This window comes from Pagrus major, chromosome 11, assembly GCF_040436345.1.
Source record: "Pagrus major chromosome 11, Pma_NU_1.0".
Taxonomy (NCBI): Eukaryota; Metazoa; Chordata; class Actinopteri; order Spariformes; family Sparidae; genus Pagrus; species Pagrus major.
In genome coordinates this window covers 11,601,309-11,621,288 of record NC_133225.1, presented here as the reverse complement: position 1 = coordinate 11,621,288, position 19,980 = coordinate 11,601,309, and the positions used below count along the sequence as shown (strand labels likewise).

Below are 19,980 nucleotides of genomic sequence, written 5' to 3'. Positions count from 1 at the left end.
GATTAAAATGCTGAACTGAATTTCCCTCTTTGGGGCAACGCAGAAAACTTTTTCATCACGGATTTTGAGCCGACTGGCAACATGGCTCTGGGGATGGCAATGTCAGTTTGCCAGATGATGCCAGATTGAAATATCTCGACAACTGTTAGAAAGATTGCCATCAAATTTTGAACACACATTCATGACCAAATGCCTGCAAAACTAATGACATTTCCATCAAACTCAGTTGCACTTCTTATTAAGCGCTTAATAGCAAACGTTAGCATGCTACCCCTGGTGTGTTATTAGGAGAAGAGGTCAGTGTATTTACTGGGAAACTATAACTGGCTGTCTGAGGAAAAACACAACCCATTAACACAAACAACCACTGAACATACACTAACCCTAACCCACCAATATCTCAACAACCAATGGATGGACTGCCATCCCCTGACTTCAGTGAAATATCTCAACGACTGTGAGGTGGACCAGCACCATGTTAACAACAAATGATCTGCTTTCTAAGGAAAGGTACTTCAGTTCTTCCTTTCTTATCTCCTTAGCATAGGACCAGTCGCATTCTCTTTGCAGTGTGGTTGTTATGAATTTTCCTTGACCTCATGATGTTTTTCATTAAAGTTAAAGAAAAGGGTTCAGGGAAAGACATAGATTTGGGCTTATTTAGATGAGCTGACAGTTGTGCTCAATTTATGATAATGATAAATATTAAAACAAGAATCTATCAGGGTAAAGCAGTGTCATCATGCAGCTGTATTTCTTTTAACTCTCATCCAAACTTTGGCCCTGCTGTTGAAGGTGTAGGCCACTGGGATAGATTTAAGGTGTGAAGAAGGCGGCAGACATTTGAGATGTTCCCTTTGTAGATCACAGGCTGGATTTGTCTTTTCTCTCCAATTAATTTGGAGGAGGTGATAAGGAGAGAGCAAGAAATCAATATGAGCCTTAGCAACAGAGAAAAATGAAATGAGATTCATGAGAGGGAACCTTATCTGTGATCTGTTCCCACGCCTTGATTAATAAACCATTCCCTGGAAAGAAGGCGAGTTAGAACCGTTTTTGCTTCATTCATTTATTCACAGATTGGAAAACAACCCTAAAATAACACTTTTTTTTTTTTTAATGGTTTGGTCCCTCAAGGCTCAACAGATTTGGATCAACGAAAGCAAAGTTGTTAAGAAAGCTCGTCTTTTTTTTTCTTTGAGAAATTAAGCAGTTTACTAACAAGCAAGGAATACATAAATACTTCTACTTTCAAAGAGATAAATCTCACAAAATTTCATCAGTTACAGCATCCTAGCATGACTCTGAAAAGTAGATTCCATAAAGTACAAAATCTCTAGTCATACCAATGTTTCGACTTCTGCTGAATGAGCATCAGCTATGATCATTTTGTAGCGTAAGTCTGAGAAAACATGAAGGTTTATACTAAAATGTTAACTCTCATGCAGGTCTACACACAGCTATGCATCAATGCATTTGACAGGCTACTGGTTAGTAAACAAACACACAGTGTCCCCAGTAATACAGTATCTGTCTAAACCTAGCAAAGGTAATCGATTTAGTCTATAGCTCCTGTGACATTGTGCTTGTATACACAGCAAAGTTTCATCTTTGTACAAATGGACGGATTAGAAATTAACCCATATGGCCATTTTTCTTTAAATTTGCTGTACTGGTGACTCAGCTCCATGACATTTTCAGCTTTTGATCTGCGCACCAGTCTTCCCCTTTCTTCAGAATTACTAGCATCCTCGGCGCATCAGTTCCACATAACTAGGAGGGGGATTTTATTTCCTTTTCTGCCAGAGCACATTGTGTTTATTCATCGTGACATAATGGTTCAATGTGTGAAAGAGAGGAGAGAGCAAAAAAAAATAAAAAAAATAAATAAAAAAACCTCCTTCATCTCTACTCCTTTTTTGAGCTCACTTCCTTTCATCTCAGTCACTGCTCGCCTAATGAGGAACGCAGCTCCTGCCTCAGAATCCACTTAGCCTCCAAAGAAGACTGCTGTCACGCAAGATGTAATCTGGGCAGGCTGTAAAGGAGCAGCATCATCACACCCAAACAAAGAGATGGGGATAATGGTTTTTTTCTCCTGATTTTCTATACAGTCGCTTCAATTAACCGCATGGTAACAGCCTCAGAGAACGAGCAAAGGGAGACAGGGGGATTAAAGGCGGGAATCCTTCTCTTGTTATGATTAATATTCAACACGCTCTTCCGCAGTGGCTCCCCTCTCTGCACGTGGGAGAGACGGAAAGCCCAACAGCCCCTCTGAGGATAGGATTTTATGAGAGAAACTGGGTTACAATCAACCTGCTGCTACCGCTCAGGATGTCAAAGCAGATGTCTGTGAGCAACAGAAAGGATTTTCAACATAATTCTGGCCGTTACTTTCATTTGAACGGTACCAAATGAGAGCGAAAAATAAAGTGGATTTAGCAACAAATACCATCTTTGTACCTTCTGGTTTTATATGCTGGGGGAAGTGAAGTTCTCATCTCCCCCGAGGGAGACATCTACTGCGCTGTCAACTTTCTCAGGAGATGAAGAGGAAGAGGAGGGGAAAGCAAGAATGTCTGATGTAGACAAATAAAGCCTGTTCTGTGAGCCCTATGCTCAGGAAAGCATGCCTTTTAATGTCTGTGAGGGCAGCCATCTTGTCTAATAGCTTTCGTCTAATAAACCTTTGCACAAGACAGAGTCTGACAGAGGTCACGTCAGTGATGCCCAGATAACTTATAGGGTTATAAATTCTGTCCGATCTGTGACTGACACAGTACCAGAGTGATAGTGGCTGTCTGGGTTGCTCGTTTTGTCTCCTGATGCAGAACCTGTCCTCTTTAAACCAGCCACACTGTCAGTTTTCATTGTCATTTAAGCAAAGCGGATGTACGAAAATACGAGAGAAGAAAAACAAATAATAAATAAATAAAAAACACAGTCGTCAGAAGCATTTTCAGTCAAAACAGAAAGAATCGCGACCAGTAGGACACTCAGTGAGGAGAATCAAAAGAACATTTATAGAAGTAACTTCGCTAACTGTCCATTTAAACCAGTGGTTCAAAACCTTTTTGGCTCGTGTCCCCTTCAAAACAAAGCAATGTCTACTTGTCAGTGATTTGACAGCCGTTTGTAGGTGAGATTAAGAATAGGGACGTCTTCCTTGTACACAGCTAGCTACCTCGCTACATCCATGACAAATGGTGAAATGGCTTGAATGAGGTTGATGTAGCTGTGCAGGTTGTTGTAATACGACTTTTGACATAATTCAGCAATCGATGTGAAAACCGTTGAACACTCCTCACAATCAATATAACTGCCATGTTTATAGAAAATGAAAGTACCGATGTTAATACATTTAAGGTAACGCTTTGTAATAAGCATCATTAATAAATGGCACATTTATAGTTAACTAAACTTGATTAATAATTATTTGAGTGTTAGTGAATAATGAAATGCTTTATAAACCATTTATTAGGCAATTGTAAAGTTTATAAAAAATAAGTTGCACTTTTACGCTAAATAATTGCTTAATAAATGGCTTATAAAGCATTTCATGTTTGTTAAAATTGAAATAACTATTGACTTAAGTTTAATTAAAGGGGTTCTATGTAATAATTTACATGATTGTAATGCGACGTGAAAAATGAGACCTTTCCCATCTCTCTCGGTTGTCTATACAGCCTGTGGACGATTTGTTTAAGTTGTTTAATGCTGCTGGACTGAAGATTTCTTTGTGAAGGAGTCTTGCTGGATTTTCGGCGACGAGGGTTAGGGTGAATTTTAGCTGCTGAATAGTAGTAGTGGCTACTTATTTTCCACTAATGCATGAGTCCAGATCTGTAGCTTTCTACATGTCTAATAGCACCTGGTTTCACAGTGGATCAACAAGTACAGAGGCCATACCGGCCCTCAGCTTCATGTATTTATACTGGAGAGCAGAGACAGGAGTGACAGCAGTAGAGACGGAAACAGACATGAGGAAACAATTCTTAACCAAATGATTTTTGATATGTTAGCTCTGTTATTATTATGAGTTGAATCTGAACTGAACAGCTTTGTAATGAAAACGGGCATGAAGAGAAACTAAGCTGCATGTCTAGAGATCAACTGTATCCAGGATGATCTGGGAGGATGTGTTCAATTATGGATTAATATAAAGCATATTTTTCATTGTGTGTTAATGGGTCTGGATCACACCATTCAAGATGTATACAGAGAGACATTTAAATCGAACAGAAAGGAATATGTGTATCAGCAGGTGTGAGGTTGACGAGGAGGACGACTGGAGCCCTGCTACACTGGGCTGTGGTCTGGAGAGGCGTGTGTGGCTGTCACCGTCACACACTCGGTGGCCGTGTCCTTGGTCCTGCGCAGGCCTGTGTACAGCCTCTCGTCCAGGTTAGCAGTCAGTTTGTCCGTGAGCTCGGCTGTGATGGTCTGCGGGCCGTAGCCTGAGGAGTCGGGCAGCTGTGAGGGTGAGCGCTCGTCCAGGGGCTCAGGAGGGAGTCCGGATTGTTTGCTGTCCTCCTGAGGGTCATGGTGCTCACTGCCATCTTTTTCTGAGATGGAGGGATGAAGAGGTGGTGGAGAAGAGGAGGTGTGCTCTCTGGCAGTGACACCCTGCTCCCTGTCCTTGCCCCCATTCTCAGTGGTTGCCTTTGGAGTGTCTGGAGTGCTGCCAGTCCCGTCACTGGACTCCTCATCGGGAGCACTGACGATGCGGGGAAGCGTGCTGTGGTAGCTTGTGTCCAGTGGGTAGTTTACACTTTCACCCCTGCGTAAAGGGGTCCGCTGTCTGTCAAATGAGGACTGGAAATGTCTGACACCAGGGTCGCTCCACTGCTTGTGGCGCTGCCACTGCTTGCGGAGGTGGATTCGGGACCGGTGCTTCTTTAGCGGTGACTCCTGCTGGTCAAACTGAGGGTCGTGGCGGAGAAACTCGTGGAAGAGGGCGTCCGTTTTCTCATCTATGCTGTAGTCTCGCCGGTGCAGCATTGGTGGTTGAGGCGGAGGCTGTGCAGCCTCTCGAGGTGTGAGCATCTGACCGTACGGGAACCAACTCAGTGAACCAGCACCTGCTTTAATGGAAACTCCTCCGCTGGCACCCAACAACAAGTCGTCCTCCGGCTCCTCCTCAAAGAGATGAGACTCAAAGCTCTCACCGATAGTGCCAGTTCGTCCTGCATTGGTGAAGTGGTGCCTTTTTTCATGAGCCGTTCTGTCAGGGCTGCCACTGATGCTTCCAAACAGTCGCAGCTCTTCTGGACCACGAGATGGAGCCTCTATCGATGCGTAGCCGCTGTCCATCTGCAGCAATTTACGAGTCCCTGTTTCTCCGTCGTTGCCCCCTCGCTCTGATTCTGTGCTTTCCTGTTTTCTCTTTCTTACCTCCTTCGCCCCCGACCTCTCATCCATATACATGAAAATGTCCTTGTCATCCTCTCCACCCTCTGCCTCATCCCCTAAATCCTGGGATGGGTAGCTGGGCAGCCCTCCTCTTTCTGTTTCTGTGCGTCCGCCCAGCGAACACACGCTGTCAGCATCACTGCAGACAGAGTTCCTGTCGTTGTTGCTGCTCTGGTCAGAGGCCGCGTACTGTTCAAGTGAAGCACGTAGGGTCCAGATGTCTTTGTAAAGTGACTGGGGGTCCTGGGAATCTTGGGGGTCCAATGGGTCTGCACCTTCCCTTCGAGCCAGGGAGGGTGCTTCGTCTTGGGGATCAGGGGAAAGACCAATCACCCCTGGTCCTCCATGGCTGCAGCGGGGCTCCACCATCACCTCTACCTCTACCCTGTAGTGTGCACACAGGTGTGGAGAGATGAGATAAAATGAAAGAAATAAGGAGTGAAGGAAGGGAAGAAAGACACAGACAGGCAAAACAAGTGTCAGTGTCAGAGCATCTGCCTAAAGAACACATTCATCTGAGACATGGCTGTGTTCACAGTGCACACAATGATTTGTATGACTTGCAATGGCTGCTGTTGCATGTCCTTTAACTGAACTTAGTTGAGTACTGATGCCAGAAATCCCCTGCTTTTCTCTTGGGACAGCAAATTTCAAGAATCCATAGTGTATGAAACACAACTTATCAGGAGCAATAAACTGTTAAGGAGCACGGGGCTCATCACATTTCTTAACTCACGGCAGCGTCCAGGAAATTCCTTTCATTTTGAACAACAAACATCTGCAAACACACACAGGAAATGCTGTTTAATCTAATATTCAGTGAGGGAAAATTAATGATTATGTAAGATTGGTTATTTTTGTTGCATAACGTAATATTGGGCCAAATCTGCGTTGCTATAACTGCAAACTTAAAATAACAGAATCTATGTGATCCTTGCACTTTTGTGGACATCATGACATTATTAGTAGACCATGTCAGCGATGGAATGGTTTCCTATGTTAGATATAAGCCCTGCGTCCCAATTCTCCACTCCACTCCTCTGGGATTCCCCTACATCTGGCTACAAATCAGGAAATTGATTGTGAAAGAACTCTTGTTTGCCGGGATCTCATTACATAGAAATCAGGCTGTGGTTTGATAATATTAACAGTTACACAGCGTGGTGTGTTGTTACCCCATTAAATGTCCTAGCAAAACAATTAGTCTGAAAAAAAAGAGAGGACATTTTAAAAACATAATCTTTTTAGATTTTGCTGTTTCACACAGATTCAGCACACTTTAAGGCAAAGTGGTGAAGAATTGGGACTTAGAGCTGTATCCAGTTGTACATCGTCACCGTACGTTTTCTAGCTACAGTAAAGAAATGAGTGTAAGGCAGCAAAGCAGTGGACAGGATGAATGGCAAGGGAATTAAAGATACCTGCCGAGGGAGGGGGGTGGTGTGGAGGGAGGTGAAAGGAGGCGTGAGGTGGGCTGGCTGGGACGGTAGGTGATGTCCTGGGTGCGGGCAATGTACTGGATGAGGTCTATGTGGTGCGCATCGTTGTCGTCCTGGTCCATGCTCTCGCTGGCGGCTCGCTGGCGCTGGAACTGTCTCCTCTTCGGAGAGCCTGAGGAGAGGGCAGTGAGTTGTACAAGTTGTGTAACAGCCGGCAGGAGTGAAGTGACATGTAATTCAGGAGAAAAGCTTTCCATCAACTGTTGAGGTCTCTGAGGGGATTTTGTGCTCTTTCTCTGGTCCCTTGGTGTGATAGAAGCCAGAGTCTAGGGCCTCTAGGGAGCGTATGTATGAAGGGGATAGGCGGGGAGGATTTACTCAGGGGCTCAAATTGATTTGGAACGACCAAACTTTACGTCACTGAGCCATCTGTCTTGTATGCGTGTGTCTGTGTGTATATCCGACTCTTAGCAGGCAAATGGCATCTCACAGTTGGTTGCTGGAGCCCCCTGCTTTACTGTTGTCTGTTCACCAGGAGAGGATTTGCCAAAAATACTTAACACATGAGTAAATAGAGAAATTATTCCGAAGAAAGAAACTGCCAACAGTCAAACTTTAGAGAGAATTGTTACACTTTCTGCGGCATTGGCACAGATTGCTTCTAAAAATAATATAATATACTTTTCACCATCAATGATCCGTTACCTACCTCTGGTGTCCAGACTCGAGGCTCTCTGGCTGCTGTCCAGCTTCCATTTCTTGATCTTGAAGTAGGGGCTGGCCCCCTCCAGACTAGCGTGGCGCCGCAGTTTTGTGAAGAACTGCAGCACGGGCCCCTGGCTCCCTGCACCAATGCCAGCAGGAGGGGCAGCCCTCCCCACCACGGCCCCTTCTCCAACACTGACACTGCTGCCTCTGCCCCGGGGCCCTGCTGCCATCATCTCGATCTGGGCGAAAAAAAAGAGAAACGTGGTCAGAAAGACAACCTGCCAAGACTGGTGGTGTGTGTGTAATCCCTCCTGACAGTGATGTTCCACATGGGCTTCCTTGTTTACCCATCAGACATCACTCTTGTTGGTCCTCCCTCAGGCTGCATGACCCTCTGATGTCTGCATGGATGACTCACTGGTTGAATAAGATGCTCGGTGTACTGAGAGACTATCTTAGGAAAATTATTATCTCTACAAACAATTAACTTCAACTCTAACAGGTCATTCGTATGCACACTCAGTGCTACAGGGTAAATTTATAGTTAATTAAACTTGAGTAAATAGTTTTACTGTTAACAAACAATGAAATGCTTTATAAATGACTTATTAAGCAGTTGTTTGTTGTAAAGTTGCAACAGACGTTTATAATACTTTACAATTGCTTTATAAATGGTTGATAAATTATTTAAATGATTGTTAGCAGTCAAACTTAAATAAGTTTCATTTACTATGAGTTTACCATTTATCAATAATAGTCATTATAGTGTTTTTTAATGTCTGGCTTTTCAGCAAGAAAATCACTTTCTTTTATTGAGTTTTTTTCGTCGTAATTCTGGCAATAAGTTATCAAATGATGTGAAGTATCGTATAATTTACAGTAGTTGCAGGTAACTTACAGAGCTTGGCTCTTTGGTGCTGAGAGCAGTAGTTTTCTCACTGAAGCTGGTGTCCACCACCGAGTTGAGAGCGTCTCCAGGGAGGGCACAGCTGGGGTTGACACTCAGGCTGGTCAGTGCTGTTTGTGGTAGGGGGCACAGCATTGGCTGGAGGGAAGCGCACAGACGAAGATCACAATTTTATCCCTTTTGAATCAATTGTTTAATACTCAGGTTTTCACCCCTGGTTCTTGAAAGGACTTTTGATTAATACAGTTATTCAGAATTGTACAACTACAGTCTTTTATTAGCAACTACAGTTGATGGAGACATGTTATACTCATTTTCAGATTCATAATTTTATTTTGAGTTACTACTAGGCGAGACCACTGACGAGGCGTTTCAGGAGTAGTGTTTTCTGTGGGAGAGAAGAGCTTTTGTTGGTGCAGACTTTGGGCTTTTTAACTTTCAAGATCTTTTAACATGCACAAGAACCTAAATGAAACACTGAAGGAAAGGAACAACAACAACAACAACGCAAAATAGGTCTCCTTTAAGTGAAGTAGCTCCAAAGTTTTCATGTTTAGGTAACACCTATGAATAATAATCCGGTCGAGATTCCCTCTCCAGCAGTGATTGAACAGCCTTACCTAAATGTGAAATCAATGTGCACAGCCTGTTGAAATGAGCAGCCAGAGAGTTCCTTGATTTCTGTGTTTAGGTACATTAGCTTGATACATTTTCTTGCCCTGACCCGAGTGATTGATGCTCTAATAGGCCTCGGTCACGACTAACGACACGTCAGGAGTAACAGCAGGGTAAAGCCTGTCACCTGGAAGATGGAAAGTGCTGACTTAGCGATAGGGTGCGTCGTCATGGTAATGCTGTTCTCAGCCGAGTCGCACTCGTGGATGGTGACGATCTTGAGTGCTGGGGGAGTAATGTGGAGGTGTGTGAGGCGGGCGTTCTTCAGGTGGTGGAAGTCGCCCTCGGTCAGAGTGTACCTGGGGTGAACAACGTCCAGTTAAATATGAAATCTTTCGAAAGATAAGACTTAAGTTGCTTGATAACTTATAAATAATGACGCTTATCCTTGCACAAGAGACAAGCAGCCAAGGGAAATATCTGACTTCAAGCCCATCAGAGCTACTCTGGAGTCTGCATTTAGCCCCGCAGAATAATTCCTTTTGAAGAATTTGCATATCAGGCTCAAGGCTTTAAGAGAAAAGTAGGGCAGGGAAATAATAAGAGAGAATGAGTGCTCTTCTTGTCGACAGCATACATAATGCATTCTGAAATAATTCCTAACCCTAAACTAACACAGAAGTGGCATGAGCACAATAAAATATGTATATCCTTTGATCTTAGAGAGCAGGAAAGCTGAAGTTAATAGACATTAATGCGAGTTGATCGCTGAATAAAAAGCATGGACATGAGCAAATGTAGGCTTGTGTGTGTGTGTGTTGGCTGTCTGACCTGCGGCCCTTCTCCTGGGCCTTCTTGCCATGATCGAAGAGTGCAGCCTCATTGAAGGAGACACGACGGCCGGTGGTGCCCGTGGAGAGGAAGCGCTCAGTCTCTTGGTCGTGAGAGCTGGCCATAGACAGGCACTCTGACTCATCCACCCGGATGGTGATTTCTACCAGAGATACAAAAGGGAAGAGACAGAGGAGGCAGACAGAGAGATAGAAAGAAAGATATAGAAAGAGCGAGAGGAGTTTCATTGTAATTTGTTTCAAGTAAATGTGATCTGAATTTTTAACCAGCTACCAGGCACGACTCTATGGATTGCAGTGTGGACTGGTTGGTCAGTTTTGGTCCAGACTAAGATAGGTCATCAACATTCATGTTACCCAGAAGATGAGGCCAACTGACTGCGATGATTTCTGACTTATCATCAAGCATCAGCAGCATATTCAGTAAAATATCTCTAAACATCTAAATGATGAATTGTTTAAAAATGTTAACATGTCCAATACTTCAGTGGCAACACATTATAGTAAGCGTATAAATCATATCCTTAAGTAGAAACTCAACACATAACATAATGTTTTTTAGCACCTACATTACGTCTGACAAACTGTTATGACCTGGGAATTGTATTTACGACAGTGGTGTTGCACTCACGCTGATTTCTACATAATGTTGCTTTAAAAGATCATCAGTTAAGAATTAACTCACGGTTGCTTCATTCATTAACTGATGTGCATCAAGTAAGCTGGATTTCAGTGACATAAAAATGTATTTATGTTCATGATGTAAATATTTTCAACCAGTTTCATGAATGAAAAAGCTTCATATATCTATAAGAAAAGTGGCTGAGCATTTGAAAAACGAGTAATCCGACTACCTCAAAAGTGCCAATTAAAGTAAACTAATAATTTGAAGTTGTTAAAGTTTTTCAGCTCTTACTACTTAAATTTAAGTCTACTTTATTTGGTTATTTCGAGGTAATTGGTTCACTCGCCAAGTAGGATCGCCTTGTCAGATTTTACAGTGAAATTTTTCCTGCCGTCAGCCACGAAATCTCCTGTGAAAATGAACACAATGGCCCCACTTCTATCTGCTTCCATGTCTCCATTATAGACTTAATTAATGGTTGGTTGCTACTCTGAGGAAAACAAAAACAATCCAGCTCTCTTTGTGACAGCTGCGCCAACAATAATACCACTGTTTCCACTGTAAGAGCAGCATGTCAGCGTAGTCTCTTGTTTTCACACCTTTTGTATCTGCACGTTGCTGCGCTGATAGGGGATGTTTCATATATTAGGCACCAACAATGAACCATCGGGTCCCTATTTCACGTCTGGCCAAGGACCTCCATGCATACCATGCCCCATCTCTTTCCACTCATCTCTCATTATCTTGTGACTGTCAACTATGTAATGAAGGTATAAAATGCTCCAGAAGTCATTTCTAAAAAAGACAGTCTGAAGTTAGCCCATGTCTGCTATGCTGTATATTTACGCTGACTGTATAACTGAAGTGAAGCATCTGATGTTCTGACGCCTTTGAGGAGGATAAGTATAGCAACATGGCAAACTTCTGACTGGAAAACTAAACAAAAAGCCTTATAAAAGCAGTTTGGTGCCAAAGTGATGCTGCCTCTTAATAAATCCTTTTCATTGGAGACAGAGTGCATCCACTGGTCCAAAAATGACCAAATGTGTTCCAGGAATGGCACAGTTACTTAAACTAATTGGGTTGAGATCACAATATTTTAATGGAACAGACATTACACGTTTGTGCTGACGCGATAAAAATATCCCCCGCTTCCATCAATCCAATCCCTCCATCGCCCTGCCAGCCTGTCTCCATTACTCCTCCCTCTCTCACTTACTTGCCTCTCTATTAGTTCCTCCCTACATTTCTTCTTCTTCATTTTCGTCTTTGTACAGTTTCTCTTACCATGGGTGGGCTGAGACTCTTCCACGTAGGTGGTGTTGGTTTTCTCAGGGTCATCGCTGGCCCTGTGGCACACAGAAACATGTAGATCAATGCTGTGACATGATTACTCCTGAAGTCTGTCTTTCGTCGGTCAAACCCTACTGATGTGGGCAGAGTACAAGGCTTTCACTACGAAACCATACTGAGCTGCTGTCTTACCAGCTTTAAGACAACTATAAGCACAAGACCATAGGACTGAATGTTCACTGTGTTGTTTGGCTAAATGGCTGCCTGGCTGTATAATCAATGAGGGCCTAAATCATTGCCAGTAACTTGATAACCTTTGGGGCCAGGGGACCTCTTGAACTGATAAAGCATGGTGCTTTATTGGATTGTACATTTCCTCTCATCTTTGAGGGCACAGAGAATACACACAATAAAGGTCATCTTGTTGATTCTTCTGGTATATTTTGTGTTTAAACCTTTCAACATCTTTAAATGGGGCTGATCCTCCAAACAAGCCTCTTGAATCCCACGCCCAGAATCTACTTCGTGAGGCAGATAAAAGACAGTGAAAGCTTTTCCCCATCATTTCTCACCATCTGATCTCTTTGTGCAGAGCTATGAGTAGCATGTGTGTGCTTGTGTGCGCGTGTGTGAGTGTGAAGCGACTTGAGGGATTTCTCCGTCCACCCCGATCTGTGCTTCTTCTTGTCTTTCATTTCCTCTGTGGCTCCCGCTTCCCCATACTGTGTGTGTTGCGTGCGTATTCTCAGTGTGCACACAGGGCTGGGTTGAGACGCAAGATTAATCACAGCCGATGGCTGCTATGAAATCTCATTACACTCATCATTTGTACCAGTCGGCCCAATTCTCCTCTGCTCTCCCCCGGCAAACCTCTCCTTTTCACGGCTCAGCCTCTGCGCTCTCATATGTTTATCTGCATCTAGCTGGTGCGCTCTCATATATTTAAGGGTACTTGATGATGCGTGCTGCTGTAGAGAGGGACAAAGCATCTCTGGGGTAGCCATGTTAATACTGATTAAACGCAGATGAATCACGTCTGTTAATGTAATCACTCTCGCTGGGTGGAGCAAACTTGACGATTCCACAGGAAGTAGTTAGCTTCATTTGCAATTGCGACGAGTGTTATCTACTATGCAAGTACACACGTTCAAGCACCAGCCAGTCTCTGAATAGCGGTAACATGTGAGCTCAGGGAGGGTAGTCTCCGTCTGTCAACAGACCGTGTGTACTCGTGAGCGTGCACGCGTGTGCTTTCATGCAACACAAGTGTGCACCTGGATGTGCAACTTTGAGAAGCAAAGAGTCTTCAGTGTCTGTTGAACCTGCGTAGGAGTGGTGTTGATTTAAATTTGAGGGAATTTTCAAGGCTGAAAAGTTTGGTGTTATTGTGTTGGACTGCAGCACAGGAGGGTTTGAGGGATTAAATTAAAGGGATAACAGGCAACAATATAATGTATTATAATGAAAACCAACAGCGGCACATTCTCTGGCCTCAATATCATCATTTCATTTCATTCCTCTTGTTATTAAATTGTGCAGCTGCTGCTTTTATGTCCTTACTGTTGGTTCCTCACAGTGTCCTGTAGTTTAATTTTAAAGATAGAATCACTGTTATAAATAGCGCTAACAACAGTCACCTTCAGGTAGACAGTTGGTTGTTAATTTGCTTTGAGGAGACTCAGCAAACATGTTTATATCTGTTGCTGTTTCAGCTGTAACTGTGACCTTGAAAGTCACACTGTTAAACACGGTGGTCCAACCTATCTGACATTTCTGCTGTGCTTATTTTATGTACTGTGTTGCTTTGCTAACGTTCTTTATGTCACCGCCGGCTGGACTAACAGCTTGTTTTGGGTAAACACAAGCTGTCATCTTCTTTAGTCTGAGGCCCAACAGGTAAATTAGGTGTCTCACCTAACGTTAGCGGAAGTGTTGTTATTAATGAGATATGAAAGCATCGAGCGTGCATTTTACATGAATGAGATGCATAGACTCTGATATAACATCATGAAAAAGGAGAAGTGAAGTGCTGAAGTGCAGAAATGGTACATGAAATGAATAATTTCTGCATTGTACCTGACACAGAATTTCCCTCCACGACAGCAGCGACGGAAGACGATGAGGAAGACGGAGACGGAGACCAACGTTCCTACCAGGAAGATGGACAGGATCACCAAGAGGAGCACATAACCATCTTGCTGCTCCTTAGATAGATAGATAGATAGATAGACTGTTAGTTTGTAATTGTACCTCAATACAAGTCAGATTTCTGAGTAGGCAGTGAGGGGAAGTAAAGTAGATATAACAGCAAGAGAGGTAGGTGTCTTCCTGGACCGCATTTGAACATTAAGAGTGCTACTTTAAAAATGAAAAAGCAAAGAGCTTCCCACGTAAACACTGGTGTACTGAAAGTGTTCACTGATGGTTAAAGGATAAGTTCACCCAAAAATGAAAATGAAAATTCTGTCATAATCTACTCATCCTCATGCTGATGGAAAGTCGGGGTAAGTTTTGTAGTCCACAAAATATTTCTGGAAATTCACAGCAAAACGGCGTCGCAGAACTTTTTTTAAAACACACAAAAAAAAACATAAAATGTATAGCTGTAATTTCCAGTTGTTTTTTTAACATTTTAAAACAAGTCCACCAATTACTTCAGTTGTTTAGGAGAATGCTGCAACGCTGTTTTGCTGTGAAGCTCCAGAAATGTTTTGTGAATGACAAAACTTCACTCGGCATTCCACCAGCACGAGGGTGAGTAGACAATTTTCATTTTTGGGTGAACTTCTGCTTTAGTGCCACACTTCTCCTTGCTGAAAGACAGAGGCAGAAACATGTCTACTCTCAACTCAGAGTCAAAGTTTACTTTCTCTTCTTTTAAAAGCCTTACATTTGAACTCTGACACAATACTTTAGTCTTGCCACTTAGTCAATTAATGAAAATGGACCATTGTATTTCGATTGTGTTTGTTTACATTTTTGTAATAAGATACTAGGACAAACCACCTGTAAGCCATTCATGTGATCAGACAAATCCCATCCTGACACATCAGCTGCAGCCTGGATTTGACTACCTTACTGTGTAGCTGCTTTACTTTCCCAGTAACACCATGCAGCTTAAATAATTGATTTCGCCCCACTGGTAGGTAGGCCTGCATAAAGTGAATCTATAAATGCAACAGTACAATTAATCAATAAATGCCAGGACTATTAACCTGTCTACATTGTACCTTAGCTATGGGAAAGCTCTCACAGGCAGGACTACAGCTGAGATAATGAACCACACAAGGAGCACTGGTATAGACTGCATAGTAGCTTTTGTCCTTTAGACAACAATACTACATTTTCTAAAGATAAACAGTGTTCAACAGAGGAGGACAAGACATCTTGAATTCTCTGCCTCTTTGTCAATCGAAAAACTGTATTCAATCCACCACATAAGCTTGCACAAAAGGTGGAAAGCTATTACTGAGAAGCATTATGCATTCGTCAAAAGTAATTCCTTAAAGGTCGCTGAGTTTTGGTGATACCTGCCTGATGAGCAATTCCATGTAGGATCTTTTTTATTTATACTGAACTACACCTGCCAATCGCATCACCTCGCTGAAGGAAGCATGCATCTACTCATGGATGAGAAGCTATCTATCTAAGCGATTTAGCCAGCTACCGTTACAGCTCACCCGAGAAAGACACTATCAATGTTTAAATCAAACACAGACCGGAGCATGAGCCGCTCTTCCATGCGTAGATACAAGTTTCCTTCTGCGCTGTGATACGGTTGAAAGGTGTAGTTCAGTAGGAAGATAATAATTCCTACATGAAACTGCTCACAACAAGGTCTGTGGATTATCACGATTAACAGGGTCATGATTTTGGGAAATAGACATTGCTGTTGAAGGCAGTTATCCCTATGTCTGATATTTCCAAAACTATTTATGCCATAGAAATCCATTAATGTATTGCAGACTTATCCATGGAAGTTAGCATGGTAACCAGCTAGCCCCTCGTAATACCACTCCCAGCTCCCAGTCTGGCCGGCCGGCTGCACAGCTAACTAAGCTAACTGAGTTAAGTGGGCTCTGTGGAACTTGTGTTGTGCTGAAAGCTGGTTGTTAGTTTATGTTAGTGGACTCGATTTACTGCTACTGTTGCTCCAGCAGCATTAAACAACTTAAACAAATCATCCACTGGCTTGTATAGGCAACTGAGAGACGGGAAAGGCTGTAAATTTGCTAAAAATTGTTAGAGCTAACCCCTTTAAATAGCTAACAACAGCTATCTGCTAACGCTTATCCTTTTTAGGGTCGCAGGGGGCAGGGCCAGCTGACATTGGGCGACGGCGGGGCACACCCTGGATAAGCCAGTTCATCACAAACAACCATTCATGCTCACAATCACACCTACAGACAATTTAGAGTAACCGATGAACCTAACATTTGCATGTCTTTGGGTTGTGGGAGGAAGCCAGAGTACCTGGAGAGAACCCATGCAGGCACGGGGAGAACAAGCACACTTCGCACAGAAAGGCCCTGCCAAGTCTTGAACCCAGGTCCTTCTTGCTGTGGTGCGACAGCGCTAACCACTGCACCACCTGCTAGCGCTAGCAGCAGTTAACTATTATCATGATATGCTGCTCCCTAGGAGTGACCTTTGGCAGGTGGCCAATTACATATCACACCGTTAAAACAATTAGCAGATCAGGTAGCTGTTAGCTAGAATCACATTTTACTGTGAAAAACCAAACTTCAATTATAAGGATATAAATCAGTGGATGAGTAAATAAAGAAAATGTTCAAACCACTTCAGAAAATGAAGATATAATACATGAATAATTATATATATGTGCGGTCCTTTTTTATCCATCTTTGTAATTATTTTGTATCTCATTTAACACTATCCCCTTATATTCCTTTATTATTAATTTGCCAATGTTATAGATTTATTTCAGAGTTTTTTTACATAAAAAAATAAGTTGAACCTTGCTTATTTATCCAATTTCAATAGCAAAAATGTGCTTTCCCAAGTAAGTTTCTTTGTGCCCATGTAGGCTACAGGGCAGAGATTGAAATGGTTTGAATAAAATGATAAAAGCCAACATGAGTGGGAGAATAGAGAACAACAGCGGGCCAAGCAAGGTCATGTAAAGATAGCAGGCTGTCGATACATGGCAAACAATGAACTTACAGGTGGAGTGTTAAGCCGTACTTCACCCGGGGGTAGAGCAAGTGCAAAGCAAGTGTTAATGAGCGCTACGATCTGACGTCACATTGTAATTTCTCTGCGAGGGGAAATTAAAGCTCAGATTAGATCAGAGATTTAATTATTTCAGGTCCAGGTCAGGATGTTCTCTATTAGCCAGTCAATCGGCCAGAAGAGAATATGAGGGTTCTGGTGGACACACGCACGCACACAGGAAGTTGGAGAATAAGCCAGTGGCGAAAGACAGACTTACTGTGGAGTTTTCTGGTGGGATGGTCCAGACGGTAGACTCATTGCTCATGGTCCAGGCCAACTAGAGAGTCCCCCTGAGAGATAACACATGCACACACACAAACACACAGAGGAAATTGCTGTTACTATAGCTGTTCATCAAAACACAAAGTCATCCACCAAAGATACAGCACTTTATCTGCATTATTAAATAAAAAAAAAACTTCTCTGAACTCATAGAACGAAGGGTGATACTCCTTTCCTTTATTGATGTCTAATAACATAGCAAAAATCATTTATATCGCACTGTACAATGTGATAAAAGATGCCCACTGCAGCAGAAAAAATCTTGTTGAATCTCTAACAGCCATAAAAGACTGCGAGATGAAGCAGAAACCAAAAGTATGTGTGCTTGTACGCCTGCGTCCAATCCCACAGAGGATGCAAATGCTGGCATCTCGGCCGTAAATCATCACCCATAATTCCATATCAGCCTGAAGACTCTCTATCTACCTCCCACGCACGCACGCACACACACACACACACACACACACACACACACACACACACACACACACACACACAGAAGAGAGAGAAACAGCAGCTCTCACAAAACACTGGCTCCAGCAGCAGAGTTCCACTAGCGCTGCTGCTATGCGTTTGCTCTTACAGATCATAGCCATTAATACTGCTACTGCTGCACCAAACGCCCACACACACACACACACACACACACACACACACACACACACACACACACACACACACCTGGATGGATCTACTCACCCAGCAGGGTAGAAGCAACATACCAGCAGCAGTCAGCACTCCTTGCTCGCCTGCCAGTCACTGCAGCACTCAACTTCAACACCACAACCTGTAAGCTACAGCCCCGAGCTCTTTGCTGCCAGCCTAGTCTAAAACTCCCTACATCTACCGTCCAAGCATGAAAACTGTTACGGGAAACACACATCAAGCTGTGACCAGAATGCTTTCCTTTGCAGTGCTGTACCACATCCTGCTTTCTACCAGCCCAAGTGTCTTACCCTGATGGAGGGCAGTGCGCAGCAGCAGCAGCTCTGGATGTGTGTGTGTGCCCGTGTGTTTGTGTGTGTCAGGCTGTGGCTCGGCTCCGGAGTCTCCTCCTCAGCTCCCTTGCTGCATCCTCAGCCCACCTAGCCGACTGAGCCTGAGCAGCGGTGTTTCCCCCTCAGGGCTGGCCCACTGTCCGAGGAGCGACAGGACGGCAGTGCTGCATGACTGAGAGTACACAGACGGCAGAAGGATCGGTTAGTTTTACATTTGAGAAGCATTAAAGGGGCACTATGTAGTTTTGGGGAAGAAATTTTAACCAGAGGAGACTGTTTTTTATGCCAGTTTATTCAGTTATGGAAACAAATAAATATTTCTGAGTTTGTGTTATTACCTCATTAAAACTGTAAACATTAAAATTCTTAGTTTGAATTTCTTCTCCAAAACTACATAGTGCCCCTTTAAACAAAGGCACTTATAGTCTGTTTTCAGTAAGGATGATCACAGAAAGATACTGTGTTTCTTAATGACACCAAACAGGAGAACATGTTATTTGACAGAATCATTACGAAAGCTGAAACTGCCTGCAGAAAAAATAACAAAATAATAAATAATACAGAAATAACAAGTAGAATACCATAATTATATTAAAAAAAAACTAATCTATGAAAATCAATAAAGGTGGTACTTTATTGAGGATTGCTCACTTCTATGGTGTTGCAAACCCTGACGATCTCTCTATCGATTAGTTGATGAGCAGATGGTAAGACATGGGGGTCCCGGCAATGGCATATCCCGTCATGCTTAACAAAATCTAGCTGCATTACTGCGATTATACACTGTATTGTTTTCGCCTGGAGGAGCCATAATTACCACATTAACCTCCCCAGAACAACACAGAATTGGATTTTTTTTTTTAAATGTGAGATCTGTTCAAAATGAGACACTGTTGCACCAAAAAGAAAGCATTTCGGTAATGCAATATTATTTTCACGAGCCTCGATCGTCTCTGGCTCTGGCAGCTGTTTTTCTTAACGGAGCTTCAGCTGATCAAATCAGTTGGAAGGAGACAAAAAAAATCGCATCACATGATGAAATGCAGCTGCTAGAGAAGTTAAAAGAAAAGAGGGGGGAGAATGAAACCCAGCTGCATTCCGAGCAGGTTAATAAAAAAAAAAATACCATCTTGATATTTCACAGGAGCCCGTGATTTCCATCAGTCTGCTGACACCGACCGATAAAAAAAAAAAAGGTAGCTCACGATTTTGAACTGGCTGCACAAACAAGACGAGCGCGACAAGCGGGCACGCAGCGGCGGGTAGCACTCACCTACTCAACCAGCCCGGGTCCAGGCAGGGGCGGCGGTGGAGGGGCAGTGAAGAAGCCAATACAACGAGACTCTTCTGTGAACACTTTAATGTGGATTTTAAAGCTAAAAGTATTTATGAATGAAACCCCACTGTTGAAGACACGCCCACCACCCAGTCAGAGGCGCACCACGTGACGCAAGGAGTGAGGTAAAGAAGATGAGTGACTGAAGGGGTTTCTCAAAAGCTCGCTCCTCACAGACGAGCCTGAATCATTATAGATCCATGGCCTGAATGTGTCAGCAAATGTCAACCAAACGCCCATTTTCTTTTGTATATGTTTGCAACTGTATGGATTCAA

General features: G+C 43.1%; 1 protein-coding gene across 1 annotated transcript; it reads right to left on the bottom strand.

Moving 5' to 3' along the window:
- Nucleotides 1-1,066: 1,066 nt before the first annotated feature.
- cbarpb (CACN subunit beta associated regulatory protein b) lies at nucleotides 1,067-19,825 on the bottom strand. The gene is made up of 11 exons (XM_073475864.1): nucleotides 19,642-19,825; nucleotides 18,327-18,540; nucleotides 17,306-17,378; nucleotides 13,930-14,057; nucleotides 11,848-11,909; nucleotides 9,916-10,078; nucleotides 9,272-9,443; nucleotides 8,461-8,607; nucleotides 7,564-7,801; nucleotides 6,837-7,026; nucleotides 1,067-5,800 (listed from the first exon to the last, which is right to left on the bottom strand). Exons 3-11 carry the CDS (start codon nucleotides 17,351-17,353, stop codon nucleotides 4,303-4,305), a joined length of 2,646 nt encoding a protein of 881 aa, XP_073331965.1. The 5' UTR covers nucleotides 17,354-17,378; nucleotides 18,327-18,540; nucleotides 19,642-19,825; the 3' UTR covers nucleotides 1,067-4,302.
- Nucleotides 19,826-19,980: the final 155 nt, after the last annotated feature.

Excerpts from the sequence above, each read along its gene's own strand:
- cbarpb (XM_073475864.1), bottom strand. The coding sequence starts at position 17,353 with ATGAGCAATGAGTCTACCGTCTGGACCATCCCACCAGAAAACTCCACA. Across the intron at positions 9,444-9,915 it reads GCCCAGGAGAAGGGCCGCAG|GTACACTCTGACCGAGGGCG; the intron begins GTCAGACAGCCA and ends TGTTCACCCCAG. Across the intron at positions 8,608-9,271 it reads CAGCACTTTCCATCTTCCAG|CCAATGCTGTGCCCCCTACC; the intron begins GTGACAGGCTTT and ends GCTTCCCTCCAG.